The sequence below is a fragment of the Mastigoproctus giganteus genome, chromosome 9, assembly GCF_048544385.1.
Source record: "Mastigoproctus giganteus isolate SK-2022 chromosome 9, ASM4854438v1, whole genome shotgun sequence".
Classification (NCBI taxonomy): domain Eukaryota; kingdom Metazoa; phylum Arthropoda; class Arachnida; order Uropygi; family Thelyphonidae; genus Mastigoproctus; species Mastigoproctus giganteus.
Window position 1 is genome coordinate 141,878,755 of NC_143583.1, and position 20,226 is coordinate 141,898,980.

Sequence of the window (20,226 nt, forward strand, 5' to 3'; positions counted from 1 at the left end):
TTCCATTAGCTGAAACACAGAATTAATGTATCAAGTATGACAAATTCTGGGTTGTAGATTATGAATTAAAAGTAGATTTGGGTATTAGATCCAAAACAACGAATCTTATTACACTTTCCAAGCATGTAAGTTGATCTCAAGTAATTTGGTTAGATGAAGGTAAGTAGAGTAGTTCCTTCAATTTCCTTTACCAAGCTAAGAGCACAACACAGTAAATGTGCTGTTTCTGACAACGCAATTTTAAGTAGTTAAAATCTTGGCAATTGTGGCTTGGAGTTTAACAGTCGCAGATTCCATATTAGCGGCTCTTCCTTTCTGTCTTTCTTAATATACAGTTTTACTTGAGTAATTTTGGAAGTGATGTCTTATTTATGCAGAATAATTAAGTGAAATATCCTAATAGACATACATTACTGCTCTTACTTGCCGTTTTTGCTAACATTTTTTGGTTTCAGTATAACATTGAGTTGCCGTTACTGCTACAAAAGTTGGATATTCTTCGTTTTGTGTTTAAGCTTATAAAAATTAATTTCTTGTCTCAATTGTTAATAAAAATCATGGAGAAATGTTCTTATCTCTTATTTTATTGATAAATCATTAATACATGCGCGTGCTTTAGTTTGAATTAATTTTAATGATGCACACAGTACTTAATTTTCATTCGGTTTGACAACTCTTTCTGTCATGTCTGAATTCGACTTCCTGCAATGCATGCTTCATAATACTGCTCCGTCATTCTACATATCTGAAGGTATATTCCTTCATTTTCAAAAAGGAATTATTGAGCTCTATTCGATCGTACTCTAACCAAAGATCTTTTGCCACTTATGGGCAACTTAAAAACATGGTAACGGATCTTTAATTATTGAAATAAAATACTGTTAATTACCATAATTACTTTCCCTTTATTTTTTTAATCACTTGTATTTCTTTCTGAATCATGCCATCCGAATGAATTTTTGGTTTTTCAAGTAATACTTTGTTTAATGAATGAAAACAATTATTGGGCTATAAACACAACTTGCAAAAATTGTGCCTTTTTGGCAATTTAATGAAACAAGAACAAGGTAAAGTAGTTAGGCACATTAAATAAATCCATCTTTAATCATGATTTATTATACATACCGTTTATTAGAAGAGACTTTGAAAATATCGATGAAATGAGAATAAATATATCAAAACGCTGCGATTTAAATAATAGAAGTGTTAACTGAAACTTTCTGTTCCTAAATAATCCACAGAAAGTGTTTACAATGCTGTTTGTGAATCCTACTACTTGACAGGAGAAACTCTACAGGGAGGAAGGCCAATAGAGATAGCTTTGGGCTATTAGTAAATCCAACCTACTGTCAATTTTGTAAATACCTTTGGAGGAGGATTTCGGATTCGTCCCTCTTCCTACAAATTATTCTGCTTGGGGCCCTTTAGGACATCTCCTACAAGATTACATTGAAAACATCATCGTACACGTGGGTCATTTTGTCTTCCAAAACATTTCAGTTGTTTCGAACAGTCCTAATAGAAGTTTTTCTGTCACTTTTAACCACTCTGCGAGAGAGAAGAATCGAATATTTCTTGAGAATAGAACTTTCTAAAAGAAGTTATTGGATTTCGTCTGGCTGCTGAACGTCTTCTTGACTGATGTGGATGCCTGCGGGCATTACTTGCACACATCGCTGGGGAAAAAATTACTTAGAGAAGCAAGAGGAAAGAATTGTTGTTAATCTCTCGGGAGACTTAAGTTTAGTAAGTTGACTGAAAGGAGAAAGGTACGAGAAAAAGAACCTTTCCATATGGCAGACATGCAGGAAAATAAATAAGTTACAAGAACTGTTCAATTCACCTTCGATTAAAATTTCTTTTCCCTTTTCTGGCATATCGATTGTTATGCATTCAAAGGCACGTAAAATAATCCTCAATGTCACCTTTGCTTAATTGAAATATTGTGGGAAGACTCAATTTAAAATCCCACTTCCTAATCAATAAGAAGTTATTGCTGCATATGTATATTATCAAGTAATGAACTCATTAATTTCTCCAATCTTTTGTTCAAGCATCCCCCCCTCCCGAAAATAAATTCAAGAAACCTCGTGTCCCCTTCGGTGTTTAAAGTATCATTGTATTTTGACTTCACCACTCAGTACACTTAGGCTAAATTAGAAAGCCTCTACAGTTTTCAATCTTATTTTTATCATATGAAATGTTCTTGGTAATAAAATGCAAGGTGTTTCAATTATCATGCACCGGGGCCTCTTATGTTTCAAATTTAACATCAAATTCAAACGTTTCACACCGAATTGAAGAAATGGTAAAGATGGCGAATAGCCTAAACTTAAAATTAAGCGGCAATAGAGCCAAGCGCCTTTTTAAAAAGCATTCTGTATAAGAAGCATGTGATTGAATCTTAAAACTTATCTGCTTCAATATTTCCGCCCAACTCTCGAAAAGATTCCCCTGGGAAGTCTCTTCAGATTCTAGAAATTAGAGCAGTAGTCAAATTGATGTTAACCTTGCTAAGCTTGATATCAACGGTCCTGATCACTATGTACAAACTATGTTAAAAAAAAACCTTTCAAAATGTTATCTGCATTTCAGTGTTTTTTATGAATTTACATGATCCTGGATGTAGCCTTCGATTTTCATTGCATCGATGGTTTGCATAGGAATGAAAGAAAAGGTTAATGCACTAATACTATGATTAAAATACTTAACTTTGCTACAAGTAAAAAAAGCTAAAAATCAAATTAAAAAGTAGAACCCTTCCGGGAGTTAATCAAAAAATTTTCTTCATGTACACTACAACGTCTTGGTCTTTTGTGATCACTGCGATCATTTCGAATTTAGAATGAGATGGTCGCCCATCAAAGGTAACTTCATGCCATCTTCCGTGGTAGCTCTTCTCCACTGACTGCATATCCTGGATGGATCGCTTCACTATCATCGCCCAAACTTTTTCTGAAAAAAAAAAGTGCAGGTGAGAGAGAAATAGCCTGATTTCCATTCTGCATCCCATTTTCCCGTAATTTCAATAACCTTATCAACTAGTTCTTTGTAATTTTCATTCAAGATAGCCATTTTTGTAGCTTTCTTTGTAATGTTGGTAAGGTTACGAAGAAAGTTAAAAGGCGTAATGACTTCACCTTATGAAGTCATGGATTGAACTTGTGGACTAATAAATATACCGCCTTTCACGTGTGTCACAAAATTTGAGTTATTTCTTAAAAGTACCACCTTGAGGATCCAGCTCTTTAAGAAATTGTTTGATTAGTCCCAGCTTGGCATGGAGTGATGGAAGCATGGTGTTTCTTGTAAACAAGACGGTATTTACTCCACTGTATGCGCCAGGCTGCAGTTTCTCTTGGCTGAATTCTCTTTTCTTGTAATACTGATCTACTTTTGTCTCAGAGGCAGACAAAGCAAGGACGCTTAACGAAATCACCTCGGAGGAGGAATCCAGCATCTTGAAGTCCATACAATTCAAAATGTGACTACTAGTTATATAACTTAAGACATTTTACATTTCTATATGATTTAATTAAATCAGGTAGGGTGATACTGGATGCTAATAAAAAATAGTTAATATTCATTTACATGTGCTGAATGATATTTATAAAAACCCCAATTATAAAACATAATTATTCATCTATTAACTAGCTGAATCGTATGCTAATTCCTTGTGTTTTAGCATACGACTGATATGATAATTAATTATCTACAAAGCCTGTGTTTTTGGTGAAAAATAAACAGTTAAAAGCATTTAGTATTCACATCGTGTCTTGTTGATAAAGACGGTATGGAAGTTCTCGCGACTGATAACGGATATCCACATGAATGCGACGGCGATTCTTAAATATTTATTAGCACGTGGCGTCAGAATGCACCAATGTTTTTAGGAACAACATTGAACCTACAAAACTCCTGTATTAATATTACAATCTTTTCCTCATGGTTTCCAACATAATTATAGATAGCCATGGAGATTACCACGAAGTCTGAAGATGAGAATCTTTGTTCTGGTGGCTAGCAGTAAACAACTTAATTTTGGTTCTACGAAAAGATGAATTTCAGCTACCGTGTTTACTAGCAGAATGTCACTTTTAATTTTTAAAAAAACATGGGACTGTTATGGCTGCGACTGAGGAGTTATAGACGTATAAATTAAGAAATGTAAGATTTGTGTGGACAAGATGGATTGGTTTTATTACCAAAACTTGTGCAAAAATTCATCGTTGCTGCTGAATCGTGTTGAACAGAATTTGTGAACAATATTCCTTTTGAATGCAGATTCAAATCACTCTCTTCCCAACACTTCTACGTGTTGGGAAGAAAGTGATGTTAATGGTATTCTTCCGCTGGCTGAGACCACATACTTAAGGGAACAAATTAAAGTTGAAAGATGGTCAGGATAGCTGTGCGGAAGTTTGCTTTCAGCGAGCGGGTGGTTGATTCTTGAACAGGCTTCAGTGTGTTGTGGAAGTGGATGGGTTGAATAAATTCAAGGGGGAACTAGATAAATTCTTGGATGGTACGGATGGGTGAACTGTTTTTATTTTTTGGTATGACCATCATAGGATGGTCAGCTACAAAACATGCATGCATCAACTGGCAAGGTGAATGCTCGGCGTACTCAAGAGCATGCCAGCGATGGAACAAGGAAAAAATTCTCAATGTCAGAGCTGAACATTTCAGGAGAAAAGGAAATTAGTGAAGTCAACACATGCTGAGAAAGTTGCAGAGAAGCATTCTGTGGACAAACGGGAGTGGCTATTTCACAAAGAGTCATTCGATCCCATTGCATGCTGTTTATTGAGCTTTCAAAAACTCGTCCAAAAAACACAGTACCTCCTAGTGCTCCACCGCTACCAAAACAAAGTGATAAATAAAAGCCGAAAGAAAAAAAAAAACAGAGCCACCAGCAATACAAGAAAATGGATGTCGAAGTCGAGGAGGTGCTGCGAGATGACTTGGTCCTTGAACTCTTTGCAGAAGAGGAAGAAATGGACACAGACCAGCGTCCGTTTTTCAAAAAAAAAATGATAAACCAAGGACTGAGAAAACGATGCCTTCCGCCCTTCGGAAGCCGACAGATCGATGCAGCAAACCTAAATAATAGCCACATTCAAATTCTTACAATGGAATTGTCGATTCCGTCGAAATAGTGATGACATCAATGCCCTCCTGAGTAGGCATGTGCCAACCTGCGTTTGCTTGCAGGAGATGTAGTTAAAAACAAATGAGGAACGTTGCTTGCGTGACTGTTCAATTATTTGCAAAAATAGAGCTGAGGAACGACCTGCCTACGGACGGGTCGCGATTTTTAAGGATAGCAATACATCTTCAAGTTACGTCACTTACCACCAACTTAGAGGCGGTAGCAATTCGTCTAATAGTAGGGTTTCTCTAACTGTGTGGTGTTCCATCCATTTTGCTACTAGGAAAATCTGTCAAGGAAACGTTGATCTTATTAAGAAATTGCAGTACCCCTTTCTATTACTATGGGATTTCAATCGACATACTACTCTGTGATGTAGTGCTGGTATGAATGGGAGGGGCGGGACCATCCTGCATATGCTTGAAAATGACTTGATGTGTAAATTGTGTTATTAGTAATTAAAGGGTAAAAATTAATTCGTTTTAAATTCTATTAATTATAGAAAATGGAATAATTCAATTATTTTAAGAAAAAATACAGAACTCACTTTAAAAGTAACATGGTGTAGTCTACATTACCTAACTCGTTGGGTAATGTAGACTGACCTGAGTTATCTGAAAACTGTTTTCAAAGTTAATCTAACATTTAATAAAATACCAACACCTGCAAAATAATGAAACTGATACTTTTGCAATCATCTGCAGGTTTTCTACATTGTAATACTAACAGCTGGAGCTTTCCACATCCGATCCATCTTGCATCTTCCAGATGTTCCAGGTAAGTCCCATTTTGACATTTTCCGTGATTTTTACCCAAGTAGATGTTTCTGATACTTCAATGGGGACGGCTACTGTGTGCATAGTATCCTGCACCTTTCTCCACCAGAGGTTCTCACCAAACGAGAATATTGTGTCAGGAGTCTGTAGTCGCCTGTAATGCAATCATTATTGAGGTCCCTCTCGGACTTCTATCCTAGTTGGGAGCTTTACCAACGATATCTTTTGCGTGTTGACAAGTTATGGAAGTAACCAACAGTTAGTCGAATTAATAGTAAGGATAACAACATAAATGGGAAGGAGGCGGTTGAAAGATAGTTTTCAACCAAAATCAATACGTAAAGTAAGGTTAGTTTGTTCCTAATGGTATTGATAATCCACTCGAGATAGATCTTAATTACAGAGAAATGGAGAATTTTTTTCCGAAAGTTCTTTTTAATTAAAGTAATTTTCATCCTATTTAATTTCTATTATTAGAATGCTAATTTTGCGCCAGTCTATCGACCATCCAATTTTCCATATATGCAAATGCTTTCTCAGTTACTGAAAAGTTTATATATATATTAGAAACTTGTTATTTTGTAGTTTGATAAGATGACTCCTTTCACTTAAAAAGAAGGGTTCGTGAATAAATTTGCTTTTAAATACATTTAGTTTTAAATTTTTATCTAATCCGTACTGGTTATTAGCAAAAGAACCGAAATGAATCTTGCAAGATGATAAACAGTACTACTATGATCATGGCAAGCAACTTTAGTTTCGTATTTGGGGGAAAAAGGGGAGGGGGAACTTTCTTCCTAGAGGCGGTCGATGTTTCCACAAAATTGAAAAAGAACAGCTTGGCGAGAACAAGGGTAAACACCATATAAAGTCTATCTTCCAACATGCCAGGCGTTTAACTGGAAACTTTCGCTTTGCTTTTCTTTTAAAGGACAAGAAAGCGAAAATGTAAATAAAAACGTGAGTAAATTTTACACAATGTTTCAAATTTATAAAGCCCAGAATGTCCTCAGGAAATGAAGAAAATAAAATTGATTGCTGAAATCGCTGAACACTTCTGCAGTTATTATAGACGTGTCGTTGAATCTTAATTAAAATAGGATATCTTGCTATTGATTCAATTTAGCCTGAAACATTTGAATAGCAAAATGTGCGAACATAAGAGCCTTATCTCTTATAGACACGATATTTATTTGATTAGTTTCTAGCCTCTCGTAGATTATCAGTGTATATTTCTTTTCAATAATTTGAACATTTTATATAAACGCATGCAAAGTTATAGTTCATAACTTGAACACTTTTTAGGGAATTGAACTTCGAGCCCTCATTGAAAATATTAATATAGAGTCATAACAAAATCTTTACAAAATTTGTTTATCTAACAAGGATAATCGTGAAGATAGGATAAACACTGGAGTATTACTCCGTCGCATACAACTGCAAAAAATTTGATTTGAATTTAAACGACCGAAGAACTGTATTCTTCGGTCGTTTAAATTCAAATTATTTGGCACAATATACTGATGCCTCATAGCCTTAGTTGCTTGTATGCTTAACACACACACACCTCTTACCTAAATACTCCGCTACAGCCTGGAAAATCAGCCACCTCTCATGATGTTTAGGATAGGTGTGTTAAACACCGAAAAAAATAAGGTTCAGTTGTCATTGTGACTGTAATTGGCTGTTTCTTCGATCGGTTTGCTGGATGAAATACCGCCGTTTCCGGAAGGGAAAATCGTACAAACCTCTCCCGAGACCGGTTAACACGGCCATGGAGTGAAAAAATGTCAAGTTCCTTTTACATCTTTGACTGGATTCAAACTTTGGCCTGCTTCACCTAGTGTGGAAGGAAGGTGATTATAACCAGCGAGGGCCTGTTATAATGCATCAAGAATCGTTTCATGCTGTTAAGTCCACGTTTTTGAAGTTCATTTCTGGTAATCTATTGTGGTGAGCAGTAAATAAGGATTAGGGTTCTTTAGGGGCATCACGACAAAATAAATATTTTTGTTATCAGAAGCTAATTTTTCAGTTTCAAAACACATCTAATTTGCATGCAGGCGTGCTTTTTAGTTTGTACAATAATAATGCATGTATTCATGAGTAAGATTTTTTTTGTTTAAGAAAAACAACGGTTAAATGTCCACTTTTCGCCACCTTTAGATTGATGTTCCAGTCTATTTGAATAGATGTGGACCTTTTCGAAAATCGCATTAATTATACAGAATGTATTCTAATTACAGTACGCGTTATCATAGCCTGAACCATTTTTTTTAATTTGCCGAACTCTTTTTATTATGACAAATAGTGATAGTCTGTCCTGATGTGTGCTTGTGAATGCCATAATTGTCATATTTAACTTTTTTTTCCCCTGTAGTAGCATGATATACATCTTTCATTTTTGCAAAAAATACTTGCTTAGATTGAAAATAACTCGCAGCATTTTCAACAAACTTTGCTACATCGGCATTGAAACGTTTAAGGCTCATCCCATACTCCTAAGTAGTCGCACACTGAAAATAATGTTTCAAGAATTGTCAACTGCCTCTTTATTTAGCGTTTTCAATCGAACGTAAGTAGACCTTGTGCCATCTTAAATTTGGATTTCTGTCTAAAAACGAATAAATCCAATCATACGCTGGCACTATTCTGCTCCGTTCAAGGACAAAAGTCGTTTTGTCTTGTTTGCTTGCCTGTGATTAGATTGCATTCATTGCGACAGACATCCATATTTTCTAGTTTGTTTGATACTTGAAAAATAAATTCCAATTATTATAAAAGGATTACGTGAGAGAAAACTGTGCATGCACAATTTCTCCTTTACATAAAAACAATCTCCCTGATTTCACTAGCAAGCAATACAACTGAGCATTTTTAATAAATGCAGTGTAAATTTTCTTGGCATGGTTTTAATCATAAAAGCTTAGCTTTTTTACCACATGCTTAAATCCATAGATATCGCATGCGTTCAAATTAATCTATAAGGAAGTTCTTATAATATCAATTACTTGGCATTTGTTAAACCCACACGTCTATTTTTGTTCGTGGATTGTTTGCGATTTCAAATGGAAATAAACTCCTTCGCTTGAGCCAAGTGGTCGCAATCTTCGGATACTTTTCTGTATAGTTTGTCTGCCAATGAAGTTGTTTTGCTCGAGCGCGATATTTTTGTCGAAATCTCTCTAAATGACCCCATTTGTAACTTTCTTGGCTAAATGGTTCTAATATGAATCAATAAAACACGAAAACGTTTACTGGGGCTCAGTTTCATAATGCACTTTGATGGATAGTTAATCTAGAGAGTGAAAAGTTGTGTATGGCACTCATGTTTTTTTTTTTGTACAAAAGTATCTTTATTCAGTTGTATTCCTCTGTTTTGCAGTGATGTTGACCTTCAGTCTGCTGTTAGTGGTACTGGCAGTCTCCTGCGTTATCTCATCCGTTCTGCTCATCATTGGACTATGCACGGTAAGTATTATAAAGCAAATTTTATTGCTTCATCTCCTCACCCTTCTGGATGTAATAATTGATCGTTGCTGCTCATCCACAGAAAATATGGAAAATGCCAAGGTTCAATTCCCGTCTCCTTTTTATGCAGCCGACAGGTTTCCAAAAGGATATGTCGTAGATAACCTTGAGCGAAATTCAAACAACTTTGAGAAAAAAACTTCAATTTTTTTTTCCAATCTTTAAATGATTTCAGTTTACTGAAGTAATGTTTTTTGCTTAATTAACGTTAATTTTCATCTGTATTCTTCAGTTCTCGGTAATGTCACATGAAAGTGGTCTATTTGACTTGCATTACTTTGCTGACTTATGGTACGATATTTGTTCATTACTGAGACATTACACCATTCCACGCAAACATTTTGTCATTATTTTAAATAAGTTTCCTTTGGATAAGATTTATTAAATCTTAATATCTAAATTCATTAAATTAGCACACCATCTGAGACTTGCAGTTGTAGTATTAGAGATGTCAACCTTTCTTGGTTTGTTAGAAGAGATTGTATTTTCATAACTTGACTTTTAATTAGTTTTTCAATTAATAAAGGATACAATCTGCTTGATTTTCAGTTTGTCTCAGAATAATCGCGAATAAGGAATAATGTTAAGTGGCGAAAGCAATTTTAAATAATTTATTTATTCCCAAATACTCTTTGTTTCACCAAAGACTAATAGTAGAAAACCAGAAGCTCCATCACTCATGATTGCCTTTGAGCCAGACCTTCCGAAATACCTCGCTTGAAACATCCGAGCACATTCGGACAACGCAGGGAACCCCTACTCTCTTGTTGTCCCAAGTTTTTCAGCCTGCACAATATGCATATCGACCATTGAACCCACACTTGAACAACCATTTTAAATTACGGGTTACCCATCTCTAGCTATGTTTGCCTTGGACCAAAACAAAACAAGAGTTTCTCGGGAGTAAAAAACGTTGCCTACCCTCTTCCAAGACCGCTAACTCATCGGTTACGTTGTGGAAAAAAGCCCGCAAGTTCCTCTAGTCATTGATGTCTAGTCTTCGAATCTACGTTCGTTCCACAATGTTATAGAAAGGTTATTATAATTACTGCGGAAAGACTCCTCCAAGACATCTTTCTCTCTCGCTCAAAACCAACCTGCAAGTTTTTATATTTATTTATTTAAATAAATTTATATAAATGTAAGCTATATTACACCTAAAGAATTGATCACTTAACACAATCTTTTAAGAGAAATTCTCCGAAACTTTAAAGTGAACAAAAAGTAAAATGCCCATGAAATCTCTTCTCAATAGCAGAATCGTATGAGACCTGCAATTCTTACGCTAGGAACTCGTCCATAAAACAGCAAAAAAAGACCATTTGTGTTTTACACCAGGACCCTTTCTTCTTTTTATATAAAAGTTGGATGTTCAAGCACTGAGGAGCTCAATGGCTTTCTTCGCTCGAGTAACGTGCTCCAATCTTTTGTATGTGCTTCGGATTACATTAAGTTGAGCTGAAATTGCCAAGTTTTCCTCTGCTTCAAGGCAAGCTTCAGTGGAATAATGTGATGCATTATATTTCCTGTTCTTAGCCACAGTAAGGTGCTTGAGGATGGCGAATAAATCCGAAACAGCTGCTTTAGCGAACTTTAAAGGTGAAATGTTAAAATGATGCGGATAATGATGAACTTATCTGTGGAATTTTAATTAAAAACAAATTATTAAGATAACATTAAAATGGAGAATTAATTTCACTGGATATTCGAAATTCATATGATACAGGTTTGACAGTGATCTTCCGTTTTGTTTCTATGCGTACTTTATTTTAAAATAGTGTCTTGAGGCTTTTAAGTGACTTTCTTTTAGGAGTGACATCTGGGACTCGCTTCCTCGACTGATATTCAGGTCCCAATCATTTAGTCGGTCAGATATGTGCCCCTCGTGGGCATATATGATATAATATATGTTGATATAATCACCGCCCCCCCCTGGAAAAGACTAGAGTTCGAATCACGTCAATGACGGGAGGAATTTTTATGGGTCTTTTTCATAACGTGGCTGAATTAGTCTATCTCAGGCGAGGGTAGCATGATTTTGTATCCCGGAAACTAGTTTTTCGTCCAGCAAACGAATCGACCACTGTATACACGCAGTTTGTTTTTATATATATATATATATATATATATATATATATATATATATATATATATATAATCTCGAGAAATAGCTATTGATTCGCCTAAAACATGCTACAACCACCACTAGTCACAGTCAAATATATAGGAAGTATTCGAATGAACTCTTCAAAATCCAAAATTATTGAAAATCAGGTATATTTCGCAAAAAAAAAAAAAAAAAAATTAAATCTTGAAATATTTAAGAAACCAATCATTGCATTTCCTCCCAAAGTCAAACCACTTTGTCCTCCAAGTTGTTTTTGCAGCCAGCAAGACTTAAACTGAATGAATGCTCACAGTCTTAATTTTCTCACAATAGAGCCAATTTGCCTTTGCAACTAGTTTCCCAAGTATTGCAGTACTTTTAATTTTCAAGATACTGTTTAATAACTTTTTATTCTCTCTTCAAAGTTGTGTATTACAAGCTTGAAACTTTGCTTACTTTTGCCACTAGAAGCAACCTCCATTAATAATCTTTGTATTTTTTACTCCCACAGGACAACCGATTGCTTCTTCTACCCTGGATAGTGTCCATTTCACTCATCACGATTTTCGACATAGTCCTCTCCATTTACCTTGTTAAGGATGGGGTGAGTATTTTTGCTTAAAACGATCTCTTTAAATGGTTTGCTTTGAACTTCATTAGCATTAGTTAGAGAGGCATATGATGCAAGCTTATGCAGCATCAATCAAAAAAAAAAAAAAAACCAATCAGATATTTCTCCATAGATTATTCATAAGTAAATCATAAACTAGGGCACCTGTGGTGACTTATGAGTGCCCTTACCCCTGACACGAAATTAATTTGGTTTCAACTATAAGGGCTCATTTAATTTCTTTCCTGAACGGGCTGCTGTTTTTTTTTTTTTTTTTTTTTTGTCGCCCAATATTTTCAGATAAACCCACTGGGCCCTATTTCTCTAATGAAGCTGATATTGAAGGGTGCTGGGAACGACTAACGACTATTTCGAATTTCCCTTAACTCGAGTTGTGCGTTAAAACTGCGTTTGTTCTAAGAATGGTTTTAATATTTACTGGATCTAAAATGCCACCAAGTTTTCTTGAAGAACCATGAACATTCATTTGATTCTAACTCATCTTCATGGAAAGGCATAGGTTCTTTTCCACATGATGTTAGAAAAAGTGATTAAAAAGATTTCGTGGTATATCTTAAGTTACCAATAGGTTGCAAATCTTTTCGAACAGGTGATAAATGATGTTTGCACTATGGTGCTATCTAGATTGAGAAGAGTACTGCATGAATTTGAATGGTACACGTAAGTTTTTCATTTGGTCAGGCTATCTACATTAAAATCAAAGTGGAATGAACATTCAGTAAGAATTTTTCTATTAGTTATTGATCCCTGTACTGAAGTCGTAATTGGGGGTGGGAGATATAAGGACTCGCTCCACGAAATAAGTTCAATAATTAAACTACTCATCAAACCGATTTACAATCGATTCATGTCAAAGTAGCCAGTGAGCGAATATTGAAAAAGGTTTTCTAAATGAAAACCCCTGTTAGTGGCTCCTGACTTCTGCTTGTTCGTCAATCTGTCTGATTAGAAAGATAAGCGTTTGAACCCTCGTGCATGAGCACGTTCGTGCTGAGAAAGATCTCAGCACGAACTAGCTAATCAGCTAATCTGGAGGCCAAGGAGCATCTGAGTGATGCTCCTTATCCTCCAGATTAGCATCACTGGGATCCACTGCTTAGACTCCAGGCTATCATAAGAAATGAGGCGTATTTATGGTGCACTGTAACTTGTGAAACTTGGAAAGGAGGAACATGATGGTTGAGGGACTCAGTTTCAACACGCCACCTTGGCCACTGCTTCGACAAGATAAGTGGTACTAGGATGGCTCGTCCAAGATCAATCGGCTAGTGGGTTCGGAGACCGATATTGAAACAAATTAAATCTCCTATGAATTCTGATAATCTTTCTTCTGGTACCCGAACACTATCTCTACAAGAAATTTAGTCAATCAAGATAGTGTCACTTCGGCAAAAAAATAGTTGAAGAAATATCAGGTCCGATACCTGATAATGCACTCTTCTAATGAGAAGCCCACAGCGAAAATTTGCCCTTCTTTATCCAGAAGGGTTCGGAAAGCTCTCCTAAGTCAGTCAAGCGGCTTCGCTCAGGAGACATCCTTGCAGACGCTAGAAGTAACACTTTCAGAACAGTTCCGAGCCACAACTACTGGGGGAACATCAGTCATAGTTACTAACAAGACACTAAATTTATCCCGAGGCTCTTTCAGAATGAGATCTTGAAGTTTCTGAAGATCAACTCTTGTGAACTAAAAATTCAAGGAGGCAGCTGCAAAACGAATAGCTGTCCGTAGGGATGAGAATCTAGTTACCAGTCGAAACCTCATCCTTGCTTTTAATACATTAATGTTCAGTCACAGCTGGGAATTTGCATTGCCATTCCTAATTCACTGAGATGTTTTTAAGTACCAAAAACATGGACTTCACAAATGGCCTATTGTGGTGCCGTTAAAGGTATTCGATGCGACCCTAAGGACCGTGAAATTACATCATGTCAGTTATAAAACCCACCTATATTAACTGCCAAGGAGGGCATCGTGCACGCTCCAGAGCGTGCCAGAAGTGGAAAAATAAGAACTTCAGATATTAAGAGCTGAATATATCCTACCAGGAGGCAAGAAAAGCAATGAAACATCTCAATACCAACGGATCGAAATGATTATCTCACCTGTTTAGCTGCAACTATACTCAGCACAATGAACATTCTGACTTCTTTCCAGTCTCCTAAGACGGTTCGATGTCAGAACTGTGCTTGGGATCTTTCCAGAGATTACTAGCTTCGAACAGATTGCCTTGAATGCAGCATATATACTATACAGTTTCACGCTATACAGTTAGGTTTGGATCACATAGAAATCCACCATCAAAAATGTATTATACACACCGATTCTGTCAGTTCATTGCATTATCAACAATCCTCGTTCAGCCCTTTTTAGATGCAGCAGAAGCTACCTTTTTAGATGTCTATATTTTTAGTAATGTCAGCCAAATCAACAATGGCTCCGAACAGCGATTGCCTGCTACTTCCCAATACAAACTACCCGTAAGAAAAATGAGACTTTCTCAGTGGCAACACTCCTCGGAATAGGCAGACCTCAAATCGTACGAGGTGAAGCTTGTAACCTAACTATTGCAGAAATCTTAGAGGAAGTTGTTCTAGCTCGGGTCTTCACAAAACATCTTAAGCATTCTTTTCCTGCTACTGGTCGATAACACTCTTTATGTGCGAGCATAACTAAATTTTCTGTTTGAGCTTCGAGATGACCACACGGTCAGAGGAGTTCACAAGGCAGAGAGAATACAAGGAACAGCACCATATTTAGTAGCCACCGGAGCTTTGAACTACTGTCACACAAAAATCACGTGTAATTATGCACACTGACGCCTGACACTCGACAACTGCCGCCTCAAAGCTTCGAACATTTTAAAAACTATTCTTAATTCTCGTCCGCGCCAAGACATTGTGACACGATTTTAGCTATCCAATCACGTTTTCAGTTTTATGGAATTTATCAATGAATGTCGCGTATATTTTAGCGCACCTGATTAAATGGAATTGAAATGCAACCATTTACAATCTCAAGGGAATATTTTATGCTAACTTGGATGTCACGACTTGGTCTGACATAATTGTCACCAAGAACATCCTAACTCTTGCAAAACTGCTGACCGGGAGACTCGACTCGCATAAAACTGACTACTGCTGACTCGGCCCCGCATGACGCAAAGGTGGGCGAATAGAACACTAACTCCACTCAGTGGCGCGCGCAGCTGGGAAGCCTTCGGCGATTTTTACCCTTCTAACACCAATAAGATGTACAACGATATTCGAGAAGACCCAGAAAGGCTTTGCACAGAGAAGAGAGGTACAGGACTGAAATGTTTCAGAATGCATTACTCCATCTATAAATGCTGCGAGGAAGCGAACCCCACAGATGGAAACAATACAGAATGCAAGAAGAAAAAGATATTAATAATAATGCACCCTATATTATATACTGCAGTGTACTACAGCATATACTGATATTCTATAGTACTACAGCAGCTAAATTAACTCGTGTAAGTTGTAGTCAAACTTTGACGGAAACAACTTGTCTGAAATTTTCCAATTTTTACATGCTATGATCTTATACATTTATGTAATATATAAATGTATTTTATAGATTTACCGTATACACTATTATTCTTTATTTGTCGTTATAGATTTGTAATATTATACAAAATATGCGCCCAGGTTTTGGAAGGCAATTTTGGTAAAAAAAGAAATAAATATTTTGTTACAGTTGGGCGTATTGCTGATTTATATTTCTTGAAGCTTCCGGTTTCTAGAATTATGGTTTTTATTTATTTTTTTTGGGAATAAAGGAAATATTGTGCAGCATGCTCAAATCCTCAATAGTATGCTAGGCAAGAACAAGATACATTCCGATCTAATAAAAAAAAATAAATTGCTGCGAGATCAAGTCAATAGTTAATTACAGAAGTTAAGCCAGATTAGGTTCTACATAATGTTCTAAATACATTCAAGGCTGTCCAAGAAAAGTGCCGGCAAGATGCTGTCAGGAACAGGAGGAGCGCATATCATCCTCCAACACAGCCACATAAAGCGATGGTGACATGAAAGATCTAAAATTGCAGGACTGTGTAGGTGTCAGCTAAAACTTTTGATCTGTAGACTTTGTCGACGCAAATCGTCTCAGGGTTGATATTCAGGTCGTTTAGGAGTCCAATCGTGTTTGCTGGGAGCATATGGCTGAGCGAGCTGATTTGGTCGAGAGCAGGTCTGATCAAAGATGTTTGCCGGTTAGTTTATCTGCTGTTCTTCGTGGGCAGGATAAGGTTGTCGATGTTAAGAGCATCCAGTCTTCCCGAAATGAGTTTGGAGAGGGTAATTATGTTGCGAGTGGTGATTTGCTTCCAAGGGATCATTCCGTGCAACGAATGTAATTATACCCCTAGAGATAGTAAGGGGATGTCCTGAAGTCCTATTGAGGGATCGCAGAAGCCAATACTCAATCCCAACAACTGTCGCAGGTAGGTTGGAGGGGCAGAGCCCGACGAGATTTAACATGCGTAGAGTGCCACCGTTACCACATAAGTTCGGACAAAACTAGTTATTATTTTATTGCCGTAACCAACCAATTCCTGTCGAGCAGACCAAAGGGCTGCGAAGAATTTTGTTTCTTGCTTCCTTGGAGTGCTCCAGAAAAGACAGGTTTGAATCTCAGACCAAACCTAGGTCCTTGTGAGAGTGGACAAGTTTAATTTGATGTCCATTATTTATTCTTCTCCTCTTTGTAAACGTCATCTGGGCAGATTTTCCTGCATTTAGCTTAAGACCAATGTATTGAAGAAATGTGCTTATCTGAGAGATCTGTTTTGTTGCAACTCTTTGGACAGAGAGCGCTTGCTCCGACTGATCTGAATAATGAAGAGTTTCAGATCGTCAGCGTACGATATCATGTTTTGGAAATTTTCTAGCAGCGGTTCCGAAGCCGCTGCTAACAAAACGCCACCCTGTGGAACCCCTCTGAAGACAGTAAAGGATCGTGAGAGACCATTGTGCTCAACAAGGAGCAGTCTTTCCTGCAATTTTTTTTTTTTAGTACAGTGAGGAGGTTATCGGAGATCCTGGAGTACTTCTTTAAGATCTTAAGTAAAGATATAATGGAAATTCTATTATATGCAGATTTAACATCAAGAAAAATTGTCGAGCTGCGTTCGAGAATTCAAAGCTTCCTGTATGTGAAACAGCGTTTGAAGGAGATTGGTGGTAGTAAATCTCCCGTCCGCAACGTTGTGAAGGTGACGTAGTCTGTGCTGAAAACAGTGCTCAATAAGTTGCGCTAGGATTGTCTTTTCAAAAAAGGAGCGAAGAGCCCATTGAAATCGAACGAAAATCCTTTGCAGTTTTAGGCCTCGAATTCTTCGAAATGGGTTTGACGTAGTAGTATTTCTTGCCCTTTAGGATGGAGTCCGAGTAATCCTAAATATTTCAGTCATTTGGTTTATCGGTACAAGTAATTCAAAAACAAAAAAAAAAAAAAAAAAACACCCCACTAATGCAACCTTTTATCGGAATACATACACTAGCCAAACAAATTAAACCTTTTTATTCAATATCTAGTAGGCCATCTTTTTCCCGAATTAACAGCTCGTACACCATGGCATATTTCACTGTCTGAGCGACACTAGCTAGAGCTTAGACTATTCTTCCAAAATGATATTTCTTAGCTGCTGTATTGTGGTCGGTAGAGAACTATGAAGCCGAACTGCCCCTTCCAACATATCTCAAGCATTCAGTCGGATTTAAATCTGGAAAATTAGGCGGCTAGGATAGATGTTGGAAATCTTAGGGATTGTTCCTCAAACTATTCGGATACAATTTTTCACCGCGCTGCCACCTTGAAATAATCCATCGTAATTGTAGGAAAAATTGGGCATTTCATGACGAGGTTGGTCCGATACGACAGAATGATATTCATGACATAAACGGTATGAGCAAACCCAGTTCGTACTAACAGAATATACACCATACCATGATACCACCTCTAGCTTCTTGAGTGGCTTACACGAAACAGTCTGGATTCATGGCTTTGAGATTCACACCACACTTTCAACCTACAGCTCGTACAAAAAAAAAATGTAAATCAAGGCGCGTCAAACCACATGATCTTGTTCCACAGTTCATTCTTAGCATTGGCTGCACTGCTCCATCGTATCTTTATATTTTATACACAGTGTGCCTTCGTATAGACACACGACTATACGAAATTCAAATCCTGCCCAAGGTTTGGTTGGAAATGGGTCTTCCTTTGGCTAACTTGAATTTTACAGTCATTTGCTGCACACCGACTCGCAACTTTCCGCTTCATTCTTCATTGGGGTTTAAAGGTTCTTCTAGAATAAATTTTCGGTTACACCCTATATATTTTTGAGATAGTTTCCTTCGATCCACCAGTGATTTCTTTAACACCTTTCTGAAGATCGAATATCTTGGAAAGAATGCAGTGTTTATCTGATACAAAGGAACTTGTGATCATACTATGTGACCGCTTATATTTGCATATCCTATGTTAATTATCTACTGATCCAATTGCAAAAGGTTTCTAAATTTTTGGCCAGTGAGCGTACAAATATGAATTTTTTTTTATTTCCGACATTTTGATTTCTCGAGAAATGTGACTGCGCAATAAATGATATTTTCGAAACTTCAGAAGAACGGACAGTTGCTAGATGTGCCGTTAAGTATATTTTCGGTACATTTTGTCCACAGATCCAAGTTCATCGTTCTTGTGCAGCACTTCAGTAAAGAAAGAAAAGGCAAAGAACTAGGAGCACAAAGACGCCAGTAGCACATCCCACTAGATGTACAGACATCTGGGAAATGGAAACTTCGATTGAAAATCACTTAAACAATGTAGGATGGGTATGAGCACAATATGACAAGATGAAGATCGCGGTGTTCGATCAAACGATTGCTTTTAAGGTGTGCATTTAGCAGATGCGCGCCCAGAGCTCGAACATATGACTGAGAGAGATGCAAATATCTGGCATATCGAGACGGGTGCTAGACTTACTGATGAGGGAGAAATATATTGAATGCGTCAAGCAAAGTGCGTTGTCAACAGAAATTTTCACTTAAAGTTCCATGAATTGCTGTACTCTAAGGTAATACCTTATAGGGACACGTTTACAAATTTCAACGGTGTCAATGCCATTTATATTGCAATAAAAGATAGATATATGGAAATCGAAGGGTTGAAAATGTGTAAACATATGCTTGTGTACTCAGCTGACCGGTTATAAACCATTGTCCAAAAAGTTAAGTAACAACAAAAAAGTCAAAATACATTCATTGCATTTTAATAAATATTTAGGAAAATTATTTGATACGAAATAACTGAAGAAAAGTTTATTTATAAAAAAAATACGCCGATTAATATAAGAGTAGCAAAGCATGAGGCATAAAAAAAAAGAAGCAATCTCAAAGATATTCAATAATTATGTATGCAGTGCTCCCCACCCACCTCCATTTCAAAGAAAACCTGCTAATTGGTAGAGTTGGGAAGGGAGTCTTGCTTCCTACAAACAAATCTTCAAAAAGGCAGATAACTGAACTCCTTATGAACAGTAAGGGGATTTATAAACTGCGTTGCAGATTTTAGTTAATATAAACAAATTATTCAAAAGTCGAGAACCTTTGCTCTGCTGACATTCATTTTATTGGACTGTGCATGTCAGTCTATACGTATTCTACTCAGGGTATTGCTCCAACAGTGGATTCTTGTGATGTGTTATAATCATCGATTAAAATGGGATCCATAATAAAGAAATGGGTAGACAGTGAGCATCAACTGAAGATTATCTGATACGCGCATCCGATAAACTCCGCTAGTAAAGAGGTGAAAGAATCCGTGACCATCGACAGTAACGTGAATCCAAACCATTGGTTTTACATCTTTTCCGTTTATGATGTCACGCTCTGCATTTCGGGTTTAAACGTTCTTCTAGAATAAATTTTCGGTGAATGATTCCTTGTTAAGGACACGTGACCATGTTCTGTCGTTCGAGCTTGGTGTTTACGTACC

General features: G+C 36.9%; 1 protein-coding gene across 1 annotated transcript in view; it reads left to right on the top strand.

The window, feature by feature from the left end:
* The window catches only part of LOC150080779 (uncharacterized), a 135,771-nt gene that overhangs the window by 99,070 nt on the left and 16,475 nt on the right, over window positions 1–20,226 (top strand). The window contains exons 2-4 of the mRNA XM_090381557.1: window positions 5,857–5,929; window positions 9,314–9,399; window positions 12,078–12,170. Of these exons, the coding sequence (XP_090237683.1) occupies window positions 5,857–5,929; window positions 9,314–9,399; window positions 12,078–12,170 (252 nt within the window). The remainder of the gene's footprint in view (window positions 1–5,856; window positions 5,930–9,313; window positions 9,400–12,077; window positions 12,171–20,226) is intronic.